The sequence below is a fragment of the Corvus kubaryi genome, unplaced genomic scaffold (assembly GCF_017639235.1).
Source record: "Corvus kubaryi isolate FWS band 111438036 unplaced genomic scaffold, C.kubaryi_AGA036_p1.0 133, whole genome shotgun sequence".
NCBI classification, from domain to species: domain Eukaryota; kingdom Metazoa; phylum Chordata; class Aves; order Passeriformes; family Corvidae; genus Corvus; species Corvus kubaryi.
The window spans coordinates 27,682,082-27,698,370 of record NW_024580667.1 but is presented as its reverse complement, the minus strand read 5'-3'; the positions used below and the strand labels follow the sequence as shown (position 1 = coordinate 27,698,370).

The 16,289-nt window shown below is 42.5% G+C and overlaps 1 protein-coding gene across 6 annotated transcripts in view; it reads right to left on the bottom strand.

Annotated features, from left to right (window-relative positions):
- Positions 1–10,664: 10,664 nt before the first annotated feature.
- The window catches only part of CRACDL (CRACD like), a 65,666-nt gene continuing 60,041 nt past the window's right edge, over positions 10,665–16,289 (bottom strand). For 5 of the 6 annotated variants that reach the window (XM_042040768.1, XM_042040758.1, XM_042040748.1 and 2 more), the window contains 3 exons: positions 15,658–15,857; positions 13,896–14,028; positions 10,665–13,064 (listed from right to left, as the gene is read on the bottom strand). In XM_042040768.1, the coding sequence (XP_041896702.1) occupies positions 12,919–13,064; positions 13,896–14,028; positions 15,658–15,857 (479 nt within the window). In that variant the 3' untranslated portion in view covers positions 10,665–12,918. The remainder of the gene's footprint in view (positions 13,065–13,895; positions 14,029–15,657; positions 15,858–16,289) is intronic. The other variant, XM_042040780.1, reaches the window with a different exon arrangement.

Here is a 16,289-nt window from a genome sequence, read left to right as displayed (position 1 = left end):
TAACAGCTGATGGGGATGGTAATAGAATACACTGCAACCCAGGACATAGATGTAAATTGAAACGAATATCTCAGTTGCTGAGCTAGTTTGAAAATACAGTTTTTGGTTTGTAGTATTGTAAACTTACTTTATACACAAAGCTGCTGTAAAGTTCATGGCTTGTGTAGCACCTGTTGTAGTGCTAATAGTCAACAAGTAAACGGATGTAGAAAATCATATTAAATATGATTGTATATACAAATGCTTAGTAACCATAAAATGCCACATTTAGGTAATCTTTATTCTGTCTTTTCTGTGGCAACATTATGAAATAATCTTCTGTGTTGTGATGCCGCATTTCCGTACAGAGCTGTTTCACTCAGAAATCAGGTGTGATCCTTTCCAGTAGGTAAATTGTTGTTCCACTTTAACAAGATAAAACCTGAGGTGTGAGAGAGAGCAAATAATCTGTCTGAGAAGTCTTTTGGGAAGGTAGGAGCAGAGCTTGGTCTCCAAACTTACAGAATCATAGAATCATTTAGGTTGAAAAAAGACCTTTAAGATCATTGAGTCTGTGTTTCTTTACTCTCACCCCCACATCACTGTCATTTCCCTCTCTGTGGAGATTCTGTCTGAGCTACAAATGCCTCTGCCATATGCTCAAAGGTGAGGAACATTTACATTTATTCATCTCCTTCTGAAGGCAGAGGCTTTTAAACTCATTTGTACTGTTACATAAACATGAACCCAGAAACTGTGAAGTTCATATTGTGCCAATATTGCTGATGGTAGCTGAGGTCCAGTGTCTGGGTAAAGAGCAGTCAGATACACTTATATTGAAGAGGGAATGCAAGTGAAAGGAAATCACATTAGGAATTAAGGATTTTGACTGCCAACTCATTTTCCAGTTGCCTGCTTCATGGTACTGCTCTCCTACAATTAAAGGAAAAATTTTCAGAGAAATTTTGATAAATAGACTTCACACACTGGACATCTTCATTGTAAGTGAAATCCACTGTGAAGGTGCCTCCTTTAACTTACCTCAGGGTAACTTGGTGGATGATCCACTGATGGCCAGGAAGCTGCAGTTAAAGGGAAGTCTGAATTAGGTCCTCAGCAAGTGTGGGTTTCTGAAGCTCTTCTTCCTCTAAAGGTCTGTTTCACTCTTTCCTAGGTAAACTGAATATAGGTCTAGACAGCACGGCAAAAGAATCCAAGGCAACTTGCACAGGCAAAAATAAGATATTTTTGAAAGGTCTGTCAAAATCCAGCATATTGTCTCACTGATAGATGAGCTTTGAAAGAGAGAGTCTGTGTCTCCTGTATAACTCTTAATTATTTTGTGCAGAATTTTTACAAACGATATAGGTTTTCTAGCTCTACTCACTGCAAATGCCCAAATACCTACTTGAATAATGCACAGTTAAGGCTCTAGCATATTTTCCAAAGATGTGAAGATTTGTAAAGCTGGATCTAAAATTTGCAAAAACAGTGCCAATCTAAACAACTGACTGCCAAGGGACACAAACTGAAACTTTATACTCCAGACTTCTGGCACAGGCTCCCCTGCCAAAGAGTGGGCTGGTTGCACATTAGTCTTTGCATCACTTTCTTTGTCTCACCTCTCTTCTTGTCTAACCCAGCCTGCCTCTTTATCACCGATCCTTCTTCCCACAGGAAGGTGGGGTTATTCAGGACATGGTTCAATCCACTTTGTTAGAACCAAATATTAGTGTCAAAACCAGGCACCAAGCTATTGGCTAAAATCTAACTCTGGGGCAAGTAGTTCCCTCCTACTCTTGCCCTGTCACCCAGATGTCTGGAGAGTGGACGTCTTTTCCTTCCGCTGCTGACTGAATGTCAGATCTGGACATCTCATGCAGACCAAACTGGAATAAAGCATTTGCTGCCACATCCCTTCACTTTATGTTCTGTTTCTGACGGGGGTTAATAGCCTGTGAAAAGCCTCATTATGACAAGAGCTCTACAGGTGGAGGAGCAAGGGAAAGCTTCCTGTGCTTCCTCTTGTTGACCTGACCTCTTTCTTTATGGAGAGGGAGCACTAGGATGAACATTTTCTGCTACTAGAGACAGCATGGGGCAGGGAATGAAGATCCCTTCTCACAGCAAAAGATTGACTGGGAGGTGGGTAGCAACAAGTTAATAATGGAATGTTTCCAAGGATAGAGCAGGCTGCATGTCCATAAATGACTCTAGCTGTATGGCTATATGCATTTGTGCCTAGTGACCTAATTCCCAGCCCTAAATGTGTGCGTGGAACCTGATGCTGGAGATGATGGTTGGGTGAAGATTTGCGCTAACCGCAGTGATCACCTGTGGCCCACCAGCACCTGAGTCTGTATCACCTCAAGGGGCAAAGCAGCAGAACCCTTCCTCTTGTGCCTTCCTTACCACACCTGCTGCTCTGATCCTGTGCCACTCTCCTGTCTTCCCCAACTGCTTTGCTTTCATGATGCTGTGCCAGTACTGTGAAGAACAGGCAGAAGTGGTTGATCCCATTAAAACTGGTATGAGTGGAAGAAGAGACAGATTCATGAGCACCTTGACAAAGCATGACCCTGAAGCTTGCACTCTTCTAATCATGTCCAGCCCCATCCCATCAGATATGGATAAAAAGCTCAAATCCAGTTCATCCCTAATTGTTGGTAAGGGGTTTTTGGTCTCCCCATCAATCTGCCTGCTCTAAATTTCCCCCTGAACAGTGTATTCACTGTGCAAGTCATTCCATACCACAGCAGGGCCATGGACCAGTGGGCTCAAATCCAGCCTGGAGAGGATGAGGTCTGTTGCTTGAACCTGAGGTTTATTTGGGGTGGGGGGAGAAGAAATAAAAGAATTTATACCTTTAGACCCCCTTGCTCAACCTGTAGTACATATTATTAACATTAACTTCTGCTCCTCCAAGACACATCAAGTGTCAAGATAATCACTGTGAGCCTGTGAACTACAGCACTGAAAATAATTATCAAAGCCACTCTCCATTTAAACTAGAAGAGCTGTTGCTCTGCTGTAGTGAAAAGATCTCATGCTTTGCCCTGTCACAGCAGGGATCCAGGCTGTATTAAGTCATTCTTACTGGCCTTAAAAGCTTTAGTGATGTTTCTTTCATTTGAGCGTTACCTTTCTGCCAATTTAGAATCCCATCTCCTTCCCATAAAGCAAACCTGTGGTTATCCAAGCAGTAGTGGAGGATGGTAGGTGGCAAGGAAAACATAGATAGCACAGGAGCATTCTTCATGGCATTTAGAAATAATGAGTGCAATTTCCCAGGTCTTAGGACTTTTTAGACCATGATTTTAGGAAAAGGAGAAGTGAACCTCAGTCAGACAGGAGCCCTAACTATATAGCTGTTAATACCATGTAAGAAGTAGCAAGCTAGGCACTGCTGCAGCTCCAACAGGCAACAAAAATTATAGTAATAATATAAGAGCTTTGGGACTATCAGGCAGCTCCCTCTCCCAGGAAGGACACTGAGGACATACATTTTTTAATGAAGCAGTGTACTCCCTTTCTTCACTGATTTAAAAGAAGCTTTAGATTCCCATCTCCACTTGCAAAGTAGGTGTTCAGCCTCCTCTCAATTGCATGCAGATTACTCTCCTGGCACACAAAGGGAAAGCAGCAGTTTAAGAACAATGTATTGATATTGTATTTTATTCCCAAAAAGTACTTTTCATAATGACAGCTCCTAGTGTGATCCCACATGCTGTGTAGCCACTTGGGCAAATGCTAATTCCACCCACCAAATGTGCAGGTAATGAGAGTGAATGGGACAGGGGTCAGGAGCAGACTCCAATCGAAGCTGTTGAGTACCACTGGCAGATGGAGCACACTGAGCAATTAATAAACCCTTTCTGACGTTGGTACCATGTTGGTGATGACGAGTTTGATAACTGCAACAGCTGTATCACTGGTGTATTGCATGTCATGCGTAATACTGCTGTTCTCCCTATCCTGAGAGAAACAGAGCTGTAACAAATGACAAGACTGACACATGCAGAGTCCTTTGGTTTTTAAGGTGATTACAGGCAACAGAGTTAGGGCACATGTGCAGCAACGTGTTCCAAGGATGACTCCTGGTAATGGATAATTCAACTTTAAAACCATCAAGGACTGGGTGTTGTCCCTGGCTGCCAGAGCTGAAGCAGGGGAAACGCAAGGACAAAACAGAGAGCTTCACATTGGGCACAGGTGAAGTGGACTTGTCTGGAAAGCAGTGGCTTTCCTCCCCGTCTCTCCCATGCTGCAGGCTGTATCTCCTCTTCCCACTGCATTTAGCTGAGGTTGCTAAGTGCAAGGGTGTGAGCCCGGGGCTGGTCTTGCTTCTCAGGGAGGACAGCTGAGATGGTATGTGGTCAATGGGGGAAACACATCTGACTTTCTTCTTGCAGAGCATGGCTGCAGCCTGGCTCTCAGTCTTACCATTGTGCCCATCCTGTTCCATTAGAACCTGTTTATATTTTTAATACTGTACCTGCTGCTAATTGCAGCCCAACAATACTAACTCAGTGTGCAAACAAGGCCATCATCCAAATATTGTTTTGCATAACCAGAATGCTGGGGTTGCAAACATTTGCATAATGTTTAATTATTTAGTCAGAACATAAAATTTGTCTTCCTCTCACAAGCATTTTTGTGAAATGTCTCAATAATTAAACACCACTATGTTTATTAACAGCAGGGAAGATTCATGAAATATATTAGTTAGAAAAAAGCAAGTAGCTGCATCTACAGTAATCCAAATATGCCTTTCCAAAGTAGGTCCCCAAGCACGGCAAACACCAGCATGAACTCCTGTGTGCAACCAAGCACAAGACAATTAAAAGCGTAACAGTTCAGCAGCTGTAACTTGGAGGGGCCAGGGAGCCAGAATTCAATGGCTTAATTCACTCTTTAATCAATATGTAACATTTTGAGAAGACTGGTTCAATTCTATTGAGCCAGCTGAAGTGAGCCTTTTGTCTATGAGAGGTAAAATCTGAGGTCATCTGGAGGCCCACACATGGTCCTGCAGCCTGGGAAAGGCATTTGCAGGCTCCTGCTCTGACATGCTGCCCATTGGAAGGTGCCTGGGCCCATGCACCAGGTGACAGGCCCACATTTGTCCCACCCCAGTGGGACCTGGGACAGGGGGTGGTTCTTCATAGGGTTCCTCTAGGCACTTGCCTAACAGGCTGGAAAAAAGCAAAACAGGATCTAGTAAAGTAGCCAGAGGCACATAATAAAAAGATCAGCCTTGATGGCATAAGAAAGGGATTCCTTCTGCAGCGTTTTTGCACTATTGCTTGCTGACAGGGAAGAGGAACCAGTTTTGATCTCAGTCATTTTGGTGTGTAAATAGAAAAATTCCCCTAAAATGAATGGTTGGAGAAGGGGCTGAAGTTGACAAATATGTTGGGATATCCCAGCACCAGGCAAGACTCAGAGGTTCTTTCAAGCAAGTAAAATTTGCAGGCTGCAGAGGAAGAGACAGGCCCTGGCTGTCACCTACTGGACTCCAATTTGATCAAAATAGTTTCTTTTGCCCAAGTATAAAAGCTCCAAATTGTAATAAGCTGTTTGAAAGGAAAGCAGATTTCAGGACCAGAAATTGTGTCTCGGTTAAAGGAGCAACTGCCCACTAAATCAGGAGGAAGTATGTCTTATGTCCTGGAAACAAGCATTCACCTCCAAAATCAAATATTTTAATAATTTGAAAGGATGAGCTTGCATATAAGAGAAGCATAAAGTTAAAAGGTTATTTTATTTGGGCAAGATTGAGGTTTTTATCCTCTCTTTTAAATCTGACTTTATACTTCAGTTGTATTTCAATAATGTTATGCAAGAAACTAAGCTTGTGTCCTTCTGCCCTCTCTGAAACTCATCTGTAACTTGCTAACAAGAACTCTACATTACTCCAGCCAATTTCTGAGACATGCATATAGTTAAGAGGCTCCCTTTTTGCCCATCAATTACATAAAAGCAGCCAAGGAAACCACCTCTTCTCCAATACCCTTGGTGTAACTTCCAGGGCTCAGTCTGAACATTACTGTTTTGTAGCACAAGGACGGGGTCCTGTCACCCAGGACGTGGTGAGGAGATGGCTTACTCTGGTAGGTGAATTTGGGGAGGTTTTTATGCAAAAGGATAAAGCAATCAGGGAAACCAGCACAAGTCTACCTGCTGGAATAACCACCCTCTTCTTTCCCTGCATGAAAACCTGGGCCCACATAAACAGGCTCTGACAGCAAATGCTGTGTTTTTCCTAAGCCAAAGCAAAACTCTCCTTCCCATCCTGCTTTCAGGAAGTAGGTCACAAATCAAGATCTGCTTCCCCAATCTCTTGCCCATGACCACAAGGTAAGATAAGATATATTCCCACATTAATTGGGGAAGTTGGCATGTGAGAAGGCAATTCAAGGGCTCTCTGGTGAGCAGCTGACAGCACCATCCACCATCAAAAGTCCCTCATAACCCTCTGCCCCATGCCTTGCACTCCGCTGGTGGACCAAGCTCAGTAGCTGGATCTGATGCTGCAGAAACACAGGCAACCTTGGGTGACAGGCAGCTCACTCTGGGCTGCTTCAGCACACATGGAAAACAAACAGAAAATCACAGAGGAGGAAGTAGCAAAGAAACTGGGCAGTCAGAATTCCTAGCTGAGGTGGAAAGGTTCCCTCTGTTACCTCTAGTTCAAACTTCTTTACTTTATATTGCTTTTCTTCCTTCCAAGATTGTAGCACCACTGTAGCCAAGCTGTGCGCACCACATTGCTGTGCTGCACAAAAGCACAGGCAGCATGTCAGGTGTTGGAGCACATCCTGTGAGCACTGGAGCTGGATTTAGTGAAGGAGCTTTGCAGTGCCACAAGGTTGGGGGCCAGGGAGTGACTGGTGCCATGACTTGTCGTACTTGGGACTCTCATTGCTGTGGTTCAACATAAAGGCATAAACCAATCTACGGGCTTCATTAAGCAAAAGCAATCCTTTCTGTGTACTTGAGGTGAGTGCTGCAGGAAGAGGCAAAGGAGTTAAAAGAAGGCAAGTCTTGTTTCAAGGAGTGGCTAGATGGGGAAGATGATGTCTGTTTTGCCTGGACAGGCTCAGGACCTTATTCTGCTGCCTTGTCTGCAGGCAGCCTGCCCATCAAAATTATCTCCTGTGCTGAGTGCAGAGAGGATGAGCCAACAGCTTATTAAATAGGAGTCTCTGTTATTTCTGCTGAGAAAGGTGGCTTTTATTTTCCTGGAGGGTTATTAACCTGAATTCTTCTCTTGTCATAACTCTGGTTGTTTTCCTCCACTTTTTCCAGACAGTTCTCCTTGGTTCTTCAATGTAGGCAGTGACTTGGAGGGATTTACTGGTAGTCTTGTTAAATTTGGGGCAGGAGGAATAAAAATAATATGGAAATAGGATTTCTTTGGGAGACACAATCACCAGAGCCTGACTTCGAGGCAAACTTGGCTCTGCAGTTCAGCAACTGCCCATTTCTGATAGAGTGTTGAAATCTTCACAGCACCTTGGACTGCCACCTGCACAAACAGTCCCATGACTGGAGCTGGACCCTGGAGATATGTAAATAATGTTGGCCTCAGCGCAGTGTGGTCTGGGGTTGCTGGCTGGGGAGGGCAGCACAGATCGTGGTGGGCAATAGGAGGGTTTTGCCAGATTCCTCTGCCTCCTCACCAGCTCTGATGGGGCCATGGTTTTCCACTACTTGGCCCAAGAGCAGCATGGATGTTGTCCCAGAGCTGCCAGCATGGGTGACAAGTGACAGTGTAAAAACCATGTGCTGGTAATTGTAGCAGGACCCATTGGTGCAAAGTGTCATTTTTCAGTAGACAGTGAACAGAGAATTCTTTCTTTTTCCTTTTTTTAATTAGAGGTTTCTCAGGAAGAGCTGACTCTCAAAGGCAGGGTAATAATTTGCATGTCAATTCTAAACTTAAGAAATCAAGACATATTTGGGAAAAAATGGGGACTAGTTGTTGCAATGAGTTAGGATACCACAGTACTTGGCTCGGCAACCTTGAATAGGCTTCAGTAGAATTATGAACCTGCAAAATGACACCATTTCACACTTATTTGCATAGGTAAATGAGCAAAGCAAAAATGAATCAACAATGAAAGTATTCAATGTGATGGTGTGTGAGATGGAAGGAAGGAAAATTGTCCTCAGTCACTTTGCTTCAGTGATATCTTATATGCTCTTAGCTGCATTCCTAACAATTCTTAAGAGAGAGATTTGGGATCCTGGAGAGGGAGATAGCTCAGCATTTCCCAGAATGATCTCCATTTAAGCTGCCTTAAGTGAGCTAGAGTGGTTTTCTTCTGGGAATACAGCCAGTGTACACAGAGAGTTAGAATCTGCAGCAAAGGTGCTGCAAGATACTGCAAAGGAAGGAGATCTGAATGGTCTGTGAATACATGTCCCATCAGTCCCCAGCTTCAAAGTGAATTATCTGGGAGTAATAATCCATTAAAAAATCTATACGTGGTTTTTATTTTGTGAAGTCAGACAGTAAAAGATCCCATGCTATAAAAACTCAGTGGTTTCTGTCACTTGTTGAGCATCTTGGCAAACATGGGGAGTACGTGAGCCTGAGTGAGACCTGTGCCCCATTGGAGCTGAAATGTCTTCTCCTGCAAGAGTTAATCCCATGCAGCCCCATTGTGCAGGATCACACAGGGTTACATTCCCCCCTGGGGTTTTTACAGACATGCAGCACTGCCCAGCATTCACATTAGGGTCTGGGGTTTTCTTTGACTCTCTAACAGTACAAAAAGTTATTTTCTAACCACAAACACAAAATCCTGTAATTAAACCTTTGTTACCCACAGCAGAGGGCTCATCATGTATACAAAGCAAACATTTTGGCAAGTTTATTGTGCTCCTTGAGACTAAGAGGGAATTAATAGCATGGCAAAATTACAGCAAGCTGCTTGCTATGCTGCTGCTGGATATTTTCACTGGCAACAAGATTTTGTGTTCCTCTTCATCTTGAAAAAAAATGCAACAGTTTTTACTGTCAAAGGCAGCACAGTGCAAAACACCGTATCAAAGTAAAGACTAAGGGGATATTTTGGCCTTAAAAATTTGCAGTTCACTGTCCATTTAAAATCATTTAGTTGCAAATTTTTTACATACAATTACTAAACATTGGGAGGTAGCTGATTAGGGTAATCCAACTAGTAAACTCCATAAATCATCAAATTTAGGGGTTTTGTGCTCAAAGACGCCTGATAGATGATTTCATTTGCATTATATTAGGCCCTTCTCTGCTGGGAAGGCACCTTGCTCATTAAACAGAAAGCCAAAGGTGTCTCATGCAGCACTTCTGGGAGAGGAAACTTCTATTTTTTCAAGTCCATTTTGTTGTTGTTCTTTGACTGTAATTCCAACTCTTGTTAGTTTATGTGCATGAGTCATGAAGAAAAGGTGAATTTTTACACTTTATTTCCCTGTTAGATGTTATATTCCAACAGTGTATATTGCAGCTGCCTGAGCAAAATGGATCAGCCCAAGTTAGTCATATTGCCTCTCAGCTGGAAAAATATAATGATGTCCTCAGGAAAGCTGATTGGATCTGAAAGGCTTTTCTGGTGGCATCGAGTGTGAAACATAACTCACTGTTCATGCAGAGGAGAGAACTATATTTTTATTTGCATCTTTCTATTTCCACAAATGAGCCATTTCCCCAAAGAAAAATACATGAATTCTAAAACTATTTTCTGCCTACCTGTTGCAGGACACCTATAGCAAGTTCTGCTTGCATGACCCTTTGTCTAAGAAATCTGGATACAGAGCAGCACTGTGAGAAAATAAAAATTCCTCTGGCTGTCATATCAGAGGTGCAAGCAGCCAAGTGGCTTCTCTTGCACAAAGGCCAGGGCCATTTCAGTGGTAGGAGAATATGAAGAAGACCACTGATACTGCCTCCCAAAGACTTTCACAGGCTCCCAAACCAAGGCCTTGGCTTTTGTGTTGAGCAGCTTCAGGGATTTTTTTCTTCCACTGGTTTGTTTTTTGGAGCCAACTAAACCTTTGGTGTCTACAACCTCCTGTGGCAATCACTTCCATTGTAATTGTGCACCATGAGAAAAGAAGCACATAATATTAGTGATTCTCTGAAGCATATTTTGAGACACTTGAATTGGTCCATAATTATGGCAGAATTGGTCAAGATCCTGAATTTGTTTCAGGTAAGCCTGAGCAGCCTTCAGGGCTCCAGTCTTGCCTTGAAGGTCAGATGAAGGTTGCTCATAAGCTCATAGGAATCCACAATGCTGGTTGTCACCACACACAGCAGTCATTGTCACCCACTTGGCACTGGAAACTTGAAGGCGAGCAGAACCACTGGAAACCCTAAGGCAGCAATACCTGGATCATGTCACAGTCAAAGGCAAAGCAGAGGCTGATGTGCAGCCCATGCTTCCCGCCTCGGCATGCTCCCAAATCTAGATCCCAAATCACACAAGGAGGAGGCCTGTGTCCAGTGAAGAGCCGGTTGCTCCCTCACCTCCTCTCCTTGACATGTCCACAAGGCGGTTGGACACAGGCCTTGTTCCCCTCGGGGTGGTGCAGGTCTTGCCATGATACCTCCACCTTTCATCTCCATTATTCCTGAGCAAGAGATTTTGTACTCTTCCCCATACAGCTGCACAGATCATGCTCCAGGAATTCAGTCATGATTCAACACAGTTTTAATTGTTTTAAACAGGGAGGGAATTGTAAGAACACAGAATGTACCTTTAATTACATTTCCTGAAAACCTTTTCATGGGGTGGCAATAATTAGAGGGTACAAATTTGGTCTTTTTTTACATGTTATATTCCTTTAATAGAGAAACTGGGTTTTTTTCAAGACTCCTACAAAAGGTAATAGCATATCGTAACATTACACTTTATGCTAATTAGTTATTTGTTTCAGAAAGGGTGTTTTGGAAAGAGAGGGAGTTAAGATGGTTTTTATTGTATCTGAAAATGTGCCTGTTTCTACTGTAGGTCCTAGAATATGAATACCAAAAAAGAAAAAAATATTACTTGAGATTAAGGATTGTTCATGCTTGCTTATGGGGGAGAAGTGTGAAAGTTTTTTGCACAACCAACCTTTGGGCAATTGAGCGCAAGGTTGCAGATCCTGTAATTAAGTTACTATTTCTGGTGTGGATCTGGTGTGGACAGAGAGCTGTCTTGCCACTTCTGATTTCAGTGGGTATCTCACACTGCCTTTTACCATCTGCAGGAAGGAGAAAACCCTGCAACAGCTGGCAGAACCCTGTTTGGGTCGGGACTACTGGCAGCTCTGTGATGGGCTGCAGCAGGTCTGTGCACGGCCCCATCCAGGCCCCCAGCAGCCGTGCAGGCTGATCCCAGCAGGGATGCAGGCTGACTGGTTCTGTCCTAAGGCTCTGACAAACACAAAACTAGTTTTTCCTCCTCCTATTTTTAACAATGAAAGACAACCTGACTGAAAGCCTTTAACAGTGTCTTGGATATTCACGTGCCCAACTCTCTGTTTATTCATTGCAAAATGCAGTTGTCATGACTGAGAGGGCTCGGGTTTTCCTTCCCACGTCTTCAAAATTGCAAACGCAGGTGCTAGAAAATCCTACATTTCCTAAAGTCTCCCCACATATTTCCAAAGAGAATGTAATGTGACAAGAAAAACAAAACCACTAATATAAATATAAATAAACCTAGGGATTGCAGTGCTAAGGTAGTACTTCACCCATGCATACACAAAACGAAATGTTTGTCTTAGCAGTGGGGTATCACAGGGTTTGTCCTTTGCTTCTGTAACTCATAGGGAGGTCTTAAAATATGTTCAGAGTAGTTTCAGTCAATCAGCAGCAAATGATTTATCTTGTCAATCTTGTTAAATAAGCGAAGGTGAAGAGCCTAGGAGACTTCATGAGTGGGAGTCACAAGCTGGTGGGGGAGACTCAGGCCAATGAGCACGAGGATGTTACATAAAGGTAGTCGAGTACAGATGTGCTATCTGTATATTACTGGATTTTAATGAGAAGAATTAAGATTATGTGGGGGGTGATATGTGAAGCTGATGTCATGATGAAATTCACAGTTTTCCCCAGCATTTCAGTTTGAACTTAAGCTCCAGGATTTTCAGTTCTTATTTTTTAATTAAATTCATATTGACCATTGTTATTAACACCATCCTCCTAACTGGGCATGAGGTTTGACATAATGGAAAGCCAGTTGCAGCCAGATGAATTCAGGTAGGAAAGCAACTGTGAATGCATTGATGAGCTTCCAACTGCAGTTCAGTCTCCTTACTGCACTGTGCAGCCAAGGTTGCTCACAGAAAGAACTGAGGAATTTTTTTCATGGTCACACATAAATGTGTGTATTTGTGCCTCCTGAAAGGCAACCTAACCCCAGAAACTGTACCACTGGCAAACATGCAGCTCAAGCAACACATTTTAATGGAGTACTCACTAGCAGCTATTCAAGAATACCTCCATGGGCCTAACAGCTTTGGTAGAAAGTGTGTCATGTGATTCCAGTGAAACACATCAACAGAGTCAGGACGTTAATGCACAGTTTATAAATGTAAACAGAGAAAACCATAACAAGAATTTTCCAGCAACAACAGGAGTTCAGCAAAGTTTAGCAAAGATCCTGTTTGGATGCAAACATCATTAAAAGCAGAAAATGCAGGAAATACGTAAGGCAAAAGTTTTATTTTCCAAAGGGTAAGTATGTCCTTAGCATAATTTAAGTAATCCATTGCCATTGCAATTCTGATTGCTACAAAACTGAAGGTAAACTTTTTGACTGCACCTATTGCACACTTTCTCCACAGCTGTATAATAAAACCCTTCTGTATCAAGAGATTCTTCACTGTGATTAGCTGGTCTGTAGGAGTTCAGTTAAGTAGTTGACTTAATTATGAAAGAAGCTACTTGTTTGCATCATTCTATTTTATAATCTGTGGCATATCACTCCAAGCTTGAGATTTCTTTTTGGCCAGCTCCATCCATGATGGCTGATCTGGAGCAGCATTACTGACTTTCTTCAAGTGGCTTATTTCCTCCTTATCCACCAGTGCAGGTGATGGAGCTACTGTGAATAAAACACATGGACATTTTACACTTACTTGCTGTGCAACTAAACACCCTCTTTTATTGAATACTTCCCATGCCTTGCCCTGTGGTAGAAAATCTTTACATTTCACATGGAAGCTGCTTCTGCAATAAGTTATTGAGGAAATTACCATTCTTTGCTCTAAATAATACAGTTTTTTCATCACTAATATCTTTTGATCCTTAAATTTACCAAAAGTCAACATGATGACTTGGATTCCTTACTGTGCCTTATGTTAACACCCAGGTCAAAGAAGAGAGTGTCTTTTCATTAGCTAAAGTATTCACTTGTGAATTCCTCCTTTACTCAGCCCCCACGTCACAGGAATTTTATTACTTCAAGACTTCCACCCTTCCTTGAAATTTTAATTTACCAAAGAGATTTACAACAAACTCATTGTGGGAGGACTGATGGTCAGACAGTTTGTGATCACATCATTCCAGCTTGCTTAGGAAGCCACATTTAAATTGAATGCTACTGAAAATATTCCTGCTTACATTTTACACTGGGATAGTGCGTTTGGGCTTCTGTCCTGTGAAAGAGCCTGGAGTTCTTGATTCACATTTCTTTCAACACAAGTTTTTGGCTACCCTTTGTTACTCTTTTATTTGTAATCAAACTGGTCAAAAGAATATGCCACCAAATAAAACCCCAGACGTGAGTGCTGAGAAAACTCTTTGCCCTAGCTGATGTGGGGCTGAGGAAGAGATTAGGCTCTATCCCCTACTCCTTTTGCAGCACACTCAAGCAGGATTTCTTCTGACAAGGTTGTGAGATAACAGCCTACATTTTAAGCATTTTGTTTCTTACCAGGGGCATCATGTGACAGTGAATTGGTTCTCAGCAGGGACTTCGCTTCAGACTTTGTGTCTTTCCTCTGCTCTTCAGAAGTGGTTTTAGGTGCCAAGTATGAAGGTTTGCTCCATTGTGGCTTCACTGGCCCCTAGGCACAGAGAGGGATAAAATCCAAGTAATGCAGGGAGAATGAGTTCAGTTTGGAAGAACATGAGCAAAGGTAGTGGATGGGGTGCCTGCCACAGTTCAGCAGACATTGGTCCCAATCGTCTCCTGTGAGCTGATATCTGTTCAGAAAGTTACAGTGTTTTCATGTTAACATCCATGATATTCAATTTTACAAATTAAAACTATCCCTCTGTATATCTTATTCATAATGGTGTGAGTAGATAATGATAGTCTTCACTGCAAAATGTATTCCAAGTCCTTTGCACATCTCTACTAGCATACATAGGATTTGGAAACAGCCTCATTCTCTCATGTTTTTCTTCCATCTCCCAAATTTTGTGGGCTGGGGCACTGTATTTTTGGACAGTTGATGGTAAATGGATTTTTCATAAAGAAGAAATCAAACACATCCTCCAATAGATTTTCTTGCCAGTATCAAAAGCTACCCTAAAGTGATAGTGCCTGGTGCCATGTGGGAGAAAGAGAAAGTGGGAGTAGTACAGTGGCACCAAGCCTCACATGCTGCAGTCAGAAGCATCTTGGCATGCTTCTCTGTTAGCTGCTATGAGGAAATAAAGTGCATGGCATGAATTTCAGGGATCATTGCCAGCTAAAATCTGGAGTTTCCTGTTCTGACATAGAAACTATTTTGGGATTATGTTGGGCATTACTGCAGTTCAGAAGTTTGCCTAGACATCTTATTAGGTATTACTTCTTGTTAATCTAACCACTGCTATTTTTCATCATCTAGAGATCTTCTCTTATTCCAGGATATAATACACCTGTCTGGGGTTCTAGCAGTACCACCTGAAGCAAGAAAGTAGGCCATTTGCTCTGGGTGTGCTGCACCGGTACAGGACACACATTCTCCTGCATCAGACCAGGATTCTTACTTGTGCAGGACACAAAACAGGCAGCAGGTTAGTGTTCTGGATTCATGCCAAGCACTTCTGCTGGCACAGCTTTGTCATCTGGGAAGATCATTTCCTACAGGTATCACCCTGTTTTGCATGGGATCTCTGAAGAGGCAGTGTCAGCCCATATTCCATGGTACCACATGGGCTTCTGAATTATCCATATACAGGGAACCAGAATTTATATCTTGGCACTCTCTGCAAGTGTGAAAGTTATTTTTATCCTATTTCACTTCTCAAGGCTCTAAAAATTCTTACCTAGGAGCTTCTGGGACCAAGCTGTTCATTCAGTGTTAAATCAGTCAGGAGGTATAAGAGGTTCAATGAAAGGCTGTGCTTAGAAGGATAGTTAGAGAGAACATATTTCCTCTGCATTGAGAAAGATCAGAGACTACAATTTAGCACCTCACTTTGGATATTTTAGCATGCAATACACATGTTAGATCTGGTAGGTATGCCAAGAAATATTACACACTTCACATAGTTCCAGGATTTCTTGGAGATACAAAATTACATATCTGAATAGTCAGAGAGCTTTGAATCTGTAACACATTTATGAGAGCAGTGTCTTTGTTATTATAGTTGCACTCATTAAGTATCTGTAATCGCTATGGCATGACTGGTAACATAGCAGTAGATCCAAAGAGTACTACAGGAGGTGATACAAAAGCATCACAAATTTGTGCTGCAAGTACCTCTGTTTGTTCGTTTCCTTTATTCTGTTTCTCTGTATTCAATTTATTATTTGGAGCCCCAAGCTTTTCTCTGTCGAGTTCCTTCTCCTGATGCATGCCCCTCTGCTTTTGCCTTGCAATGGAAATCCAGGCTGGTTCTGTAGGAGTGTCAGGATCTCTTCCAGAGTCTCTGGCAGCCACGGGGGAAGGCATGCTTTTCTCTGTTGACAGATTATTTATGTACATGGTTATAGGAAAAAGAGTTGTAATCAGCTTCAGCTCATACTTTCTCAATATACTGATTGGTCCCAGGATATGAAATCAGCCTGGATAAATAGGAATTCCGTTTAGTTTGGTCTCTAGAGAGCAATTTTCCTGTGCTCACGGGTTTAAGTTATCATTCTACTGATGAGAAATGCTTTGCATCTTTCTTCAGCTGGAGTCACAGTGTCACTGCCCTCACATGCGGGAGATACAGAAACATTAATCAAACTTCACTAATCTACCTATTTCCCAAGGTCTGCCCCTTCTGCTCCCTCTTCCATGGCATCTTAGAGACAAGCAGCAGACAATTCAAAGGTGGACACAGAGGGACTGTGTTGTTGCAAAGGCAACCTCTTCCCCCCACTGTGGCTGCCCTTGGCTCCTGCTCT